This window comes from Homarus americanus, unplaced genomic scaffold (genome assembly GCF_018991925.1).
Source record: "Homarus americanus isolate GMGI-L3 unplaced genomic scaffold, GMGI_Hamer_2.0 scaffold3222, whole genome shotgun sequence".
Taxonomy (NCBI): Eukaryota; Metazoa; Arthropoda; class Malacostraca; order Decapoda; family Nephropidae; genus Homarus; species Homarus americanus.
The window spans coordinates 1-6513 of NW_024713784.1; the positions used below are offsets into that span (position 1 = coordinate 1).

The following is a 6513-nucleotide window of genomic DNA, read 5'->3' on the forward strand; positions in this document are numbered from 1 at the left end:
CAAGGCCGAACAGGTAAAGGCGGCACTTGGCCATAGCCCAGGCGACTGCCAGCATCTCTAGTTCGATGGTGGCGTATCTGGTCTCCGTGTCCGTCAAAAACCTGGAGCCACACTGAACTAAGCGCAGTCTACCCTGGCCGTGATCTTGAAGGAGGGCATATCCGAGGCCGTATAGACGGGAAGCGTCGGTCTGGAGGACCACTGGTAAGGACGGGTCGAAGGGTGCCAAGGCTGGTGGTGACAGCAACGCCTTCTTAACATTCCTGAACGCTAGGTCGTGGTCAGGAGTCCAGAGGAAAGAGCGCTTGGGGTTCATGAGGGGGCGTAGAGGTTGGGCTGATGTGGCGATTTTAGGGGAGAAGTCGGCCAGCTGATTTGTCAGGCCCATAAATGAGCGAAGGTCGGTCAGGTTCGCTGGAGTAGGGAAGTCCCTGATGGCCTTGACCTCCTCATCAGCTGAGATCCCCTCTGGCGAGATGTTGTAGCCGCAGTAGTTAACTTGGGAGGCGGCGACCACAAATTTATCTTTGTTCAGGGTGATACCATGGGCACGACATCTTGTGAGCATCAGATGAACTCGGTTCAAGTGGGCCGGGAGATCGTCGTCGAAGAGCAGGATGTCATCTACGACCTTCACGCAGTTGGTGACACCCTGCAGAGCCATATCCTCACGGAGGCAGTACGCATCCCCCGTTGCTGCGAAGCCCATGGGTCCGCGGCAGTGTTGGAAGCGGCCGTGGGGCGTGATGAATGTAGTGAGGTGGCGATCTTCTTCCGCCAGGTCGACTTGCCAGTACCCATGCAGTGCATCCGCCGTGGTAAAGAACTTTGCAGACGGGGTGACGCTGCGGACTGCTTGGATGGGCGTAGGCGATGGATGGGCGGGACGGGAGACCTGCGAGTTGAGATGGGTGAGGTCCACTGTGATGCGAACACCTACAGGCTTGGGTGCCAAGACCATAGGGTGGCACCACTCGGAGGGCTCCTCACCGGCGTGTCTGATGATCCCCTGCTGCACCAGAGAATCGAGCTCTGCCTTCACCTTGTCCCCTATGGCAAAGGGGATAGGCCTGGGTGTGTGGATGACGAAAGGCGTCGCGCCAGGCTTGGGGTGGATTCTCATCGGGGGGCCTGTCATCTTCTTGAGCGGCGTCTTCTGGAGGTCGGGCTTGGAGACAAGGACGTCGCTGAACTGACGAAAAAAGAACTCCCGGGCGGCAGCAGGTGTGGTCATGGCTGAAACAGGTATCTCTGCACACCTGTTGAGGTGTGTCACGGCGAGGATGGGCTTTGGGAACTCGGATGAGACGATGGCCAAGTCCTGACAATGGCCACATGACAAGAGAGGGGTTTGGATGCCCTCATGGACGTGGACTGTGGCAAGGCAAGACTTGGGACCGAGCTGTAGTGTTGCCTTGAAGCAACCCAAAGGTGGAGCCATCGGGGACCCGTCCACTGTGAGCACGTCGTTCATAGCTGTGGGTGACAGGCTACTCCTGGGAATGTTGAGGGCGTCCAGGTGTGTTGGTCCAATCACCGTGATGTCCGCGCCCGTGTCAGGTATCATCAGGAGGTTGGAAGAGTTGGTACCGTAGGACAGACGAACATTGACGGGCTTGGGGGACCTGTCACTCGAGGTACCATCCACGCGTCGGCATCCTTTGTTGTTCTTGGGAGACGGTGGTGTGGACGTTCTGTCGGGCTGTGAAGAGACGTTTTGACCTGGAGATGGAGGCTTCTTGGTGGACCTGCAACACTTGGCGAAGTGTCCTTGCTTGTTGCAAGCGTTGCATGAGACCTTGTTGGCGGGACATCGAGGTGTGCGGGGCCAATGGCCTTGAAACCCACAGTTTCGACATGTACTATCAGCCGCAGGGCACTTTCCTGGACCATGCTGGCGCTGACAGTTTCTGCAGGATTCGGGAGAAGAAACTGGTGACTGTGACGGGGGCTGTGGAGAGGACGTCGTCTGCATCTGGCGTTGATTCCTCTTGTAGGTGGAGACGGCGTGGACTTGAGATGGCGATGAGTGTATAGCTGAAGCAGCCTCTCTTGTGGCCTCATACGACCTGCAACAGGTGACGAAGTCGGTGAGGGAAGAGGCGGCGTCGAGGGTGAGGAGTTTCTGAAGCAGGTCCTCGTCACGTACACCCATCAGCAAGATCGTCTTGAGCTGGATCTCAGCACAGGTTACAGGATCGCCTGTACATAGGTCCACCTCGGTTGCTAGGTCCTTAAGTCGTGCATAGAAGTCTGAGAATGATTCCCCAGAAGCTTGTTTGCAGGATAGCAGTTCCCTACGACGCAAAGCTTCATTGCGGAGGCCACGGAAATGACTCTGCAAGGCGTTTAAAACCTCTGTCACTGACCTGGGGGAGTCAGGGGGGATGGCTTGCGTGTGCTCTAGGAGGCGTTGAACATCGAGGGAAATGCACGATCTTAATTGGATGAGTTGTTTATGAGGGGGCATTCGATTGAGGTCAGACATAACAGCAAAGTCTTCGAAACGACGTCGCCATTGACGGTATACTTGATATGTTGCATCAGATTGAAGAGGTGGGGGGCTGGGAACTGAAGACTTGCTGTGCAGGGGTGTGCTCGAGACGGCAGGCGGTGGAGGAGGCACGGAGAGGTCGACGAGAGTTGAGACTGGAACAGGTGGTTGAGAAGACACTGAGGCATACCCAAGGGGGATAGGTGATGTGTGAGGAGGCGTTGTCTGAAGGATAGATGAAGAGGCTGAAGCTGGCGAATTGGTTGTGGCAGCTGGTGAAGTCGTCCTCGTTGCCAGCAATTCCAATAGGTCCAGGAATTTGCGGTTATCAGCTTGGTGTTGTTGTTGAAGTTGAAGACGGTAAGCTGATTCCTCTGACTGTCTTGACAATTCCTCTTGATGTCGTTTTTCCTCCTCTAATCGACGTCTTTGGGCTTCCTTCTCTTGAGAAACTTGTAGGAAGTGGATTAACTGACGTATATCCTGGCTCCCATCAGCAGATTTGCCTTTAGAGGCGTGATATAATCCTGCCGTTTCCCAGCAAATCGTCGTGGTCAGACATCTCGTGTTTGGTATTGTTGCGATGGGAAAGACAAGGAGAATAAGGTGAAGTGCTATGTTTTCGTCAATGGATTTGCTTAAGTGTAGGAACCGGTGGGCAAGTAAAAGAGTACTGACTGTAATATTTGTGAAGTGAGAGGAGGCGGCTGACGGCGGTGTATTCCTCCGCGCGCCCGGGCGAGATGCTGGTGATGACTCAGTGTAGGGGAGGGAGTCAAATCAGTGGCTTGCGGGCCTGCGTGGATGGAGGATGTATGCCGGAAGTGCTGTCTTGGAAACTGGGCTGGAGGCGTGTCTGCTACCTGTAGGGCCGCAGAAACATAGCAAAGAGACATGAAAGGCACTGCACTTCACTTAGGGCACTTCACAAGGTCACAAAGCACTTTAAATCCAGGGGCACTGTGGAGTATATCTTCTGGGCGGGAAACACGAGGCCGGGAAACAGACGGGGCCGGCTCTTGAGGCTTGTAAACTGTCGTGTTGGAGCTACTCAAACTGCGCCATATGGTGGATGTAATCCTAGACAAGGTTCTTGAAACTCCAGGGCACGAGCAGTAGATATATTCAACAAGTGGTACAAGACTTGGCGTGATAGCCAACCGGTACAGGAACAGGAGCCAGCACAAGGAACTCCTCGTCGTAGGCAGGCCGAAGCCGATCTGTGGGAAATTAGCTAGCTAGGCAAGGAGAGTTGCTAGACATTAATAGGACAATAAATGAGGTCTTCTAATTACTCGACTAGCGCGGTACAGACATAGTACATCGGGACATAGTAAATGGACATAGGCATTAGACATAAGCATAGACATCAGACATGCTATAATAATATGTAGTAATACAGACATGTGAATAAATGGTACAATGAATGGTGACGGAGTCTTGGCGTCAGGCGTGTTCCCATATCTTAGTATGTACATATCTATACAAAGACTACATCATCACTACACCAGATATAAAACTACAACATCATCACTACACCAGATATAAAACTACATCATCATCACTACACCAAATATAAAACTACAACATCATCACTACAACATATAAGACTACATCATCACTACACCAGATATAAAACTACAACATCATCACTACACCAGATATAAAACTACAACATCATCACTACACCAGATATAAAACTACAACATCATCACTACACCAGATATAAAACTACATCATCACTACACCAGAAATAAGACTACATCATCACTACAACATACAAGACTACATCATCACTACACCAGATATAAGACTACATCATCACTACAACATACAAGACTACATCATCACTACACCAGATATAAAACTACAACATCATCACTACACCAGATATAAAACTACATCATCACTACAACATATAAGACTACATCATCACTACACCAGATATAAAACTACAACATCATCACTACACCAGATATAAAACTACATCATCACTACAGCATATAAGACTACATCATCACTACACCAGATATAAAACTACATCATCACTACAACATATAAGACTACATCATCACTACACCAGATATAAAACTACATCATCACTACACCAGATATAAAACTACAACATCATCTCTACACCAGATATAAAATTACATCATCATCACTACACCAGATATAAAAGTACAACATCATCACTACACCAGATATAAAAGTACATCATCACTACACCAGATATAAAACTACAACATCATCACTACAACATCATCACTACACCAGATATAAAACTACATCATCATCACCATCGAGTTAAACATCATCCTACTGAATGCTGAGCACATCATCATGCTACATCAGATTCAACCCCATCATCACTACTAGATATAAAACTACAACATATCTTACAACATGTACTACGCCAGATGTAAAACTAGCATGTCACTACCAGATATAAAACTACAACATCATCACTACACCAGATACAAAACTACAACATCATCACTACAGCAGATATAAAACTACATCATCACTACACCAGATATAAAACTACAACATCATCACTACACCAGATATAAAATTACAACATCATCACTACACCAGATATAAAACTACAAATTCATCACTACACCAGATATAAAACTACAACATCATCAATACACCAGATATAAAACTACAACATCATCACTACACCAGATATAAAACTACAACATCATCACTACACCAGATATAAAACTACATCATCACTACAACATACAAGACTACATCATCACTACACCAGATATAAACTACAATATCACTACATCTACACTACAGCACATCTACACTACAGCAGAACATTACATCACTATCACTATACTATAAGTCACTCTTTTCTTGTGAATCTTTTGTCACATGTGAAAATTCCAACCGTATTATATATTCAGTTACACTTTACCCCCCGAAAAAAAAGTTTACCTCATTAGCTTCATCTCAATAACTTTCCAAATAAGATGGCAGAAGAGATGACTAGCTACCAAGAGGGATCACACCTGGTGGAGTTCGGTTATGCCGACTTTCAAAAAATGTTCAAAAAGACCGGTATTTTGGGCGAAGGGGTCAGTGGCGAAGTATTGCTGGGAGAGTTTTTCAACAGACCTGCCTGCGCTAAAATAGGAGTAAGCCATGGCGTCAACAACATCTTTAAAAGTGAGATAGAAAACAATTTAAAAGTAAATGGCGCTGGTGGATCCCCCATCCTGCTGGGGTCCTGCTTCGATTACCCGGTAATGATCTTCTCAGTCTGCCAGGGTCAATCACTGTACGACATTATCGATAATTTATTTATTTTATCTCCCACCCGGTCGATAAACCTCTTCCTACCCATAGCTGAAGGCCTAGCCGAGGTACACAGCCGGGGTATCATCCATAATGACATTAAAGGGGATAATGTTCTGCTGGAGAAGAATCCCGATGGATCCTTCACCTCCCACCTTATCGACTTTGGCTTATCAAGAGTCGAAGGTGGCCACCTGACCTTACGCTGCAACCCGTACGGGAGCCATTACGCCCCCGAGCTATTTAAAGGTCAACCCTGCACCCCGGCCAGCGACATTTATTCGCTTGCAGTGATGATCTCCGACACCCAAAATACCTTTGACAACCTCTGGCCGCCAGGGGTTAAAGACCTGTGCAAGAAAATGCTCTGCCGCAGCCCACAGCACCGCCCAAGTCTCGCTAAGGTGATTGACGTTTTTAAGCAGTCCCTCGAAGAGCTCTCCCTTGAGGTGCTCTCCCCCTCCAAGACACACCACTGATACAACATGTACAGTAGGCCTATATATCAGATGCCACTGAGAGCTCATGCTCTCACTTGGCTGAGCCATGTCAATACCGTCACAATAGTCCATTCTGTATATTATTATGGTTAAATAAACGGTTAAATATAAATATTATCAATATGAATATCCTCCTCCTCGACCCACCTCTCCTCTTCCTCCTCCACGCACCAACAGCCTTTGTAAGAGATAAACACACCATTACCC

General features: G+C 48.1%; 1 protein-coding gene across 1 annotated transcript; it reads left to right on the top strand.

Annotated features, from left to right (window-relative positions):
• The first annotated feature begins 5481 nt into the window (after nucleotides 1–5481).
• Nucleotides 5482–6285, top strand: LOC121874775 (serine/threonine-protein kinase pkn2-like). Its single transcript, XM_042379071.1, has one exon. The coding sequence runs from the start codon at nucleotides 5482–5484 to the stop codon at nucleotides 6283–6285; it is 804 nt and encodes a 267-aa protein (XP_042235005.1).
• The last annotated feature ends 228 nt before the right edge of the window (nucleotides 6286–6513 follow it).

Coding starts and splice junctions, on each gene's coding strand:
- LOC121874775 (XM_042379071.1), top strand. CDS start 5,482: ATGGCAGAAGAGATGACTAGCTACCAAGAGGGATCACACCTGGTGGAG.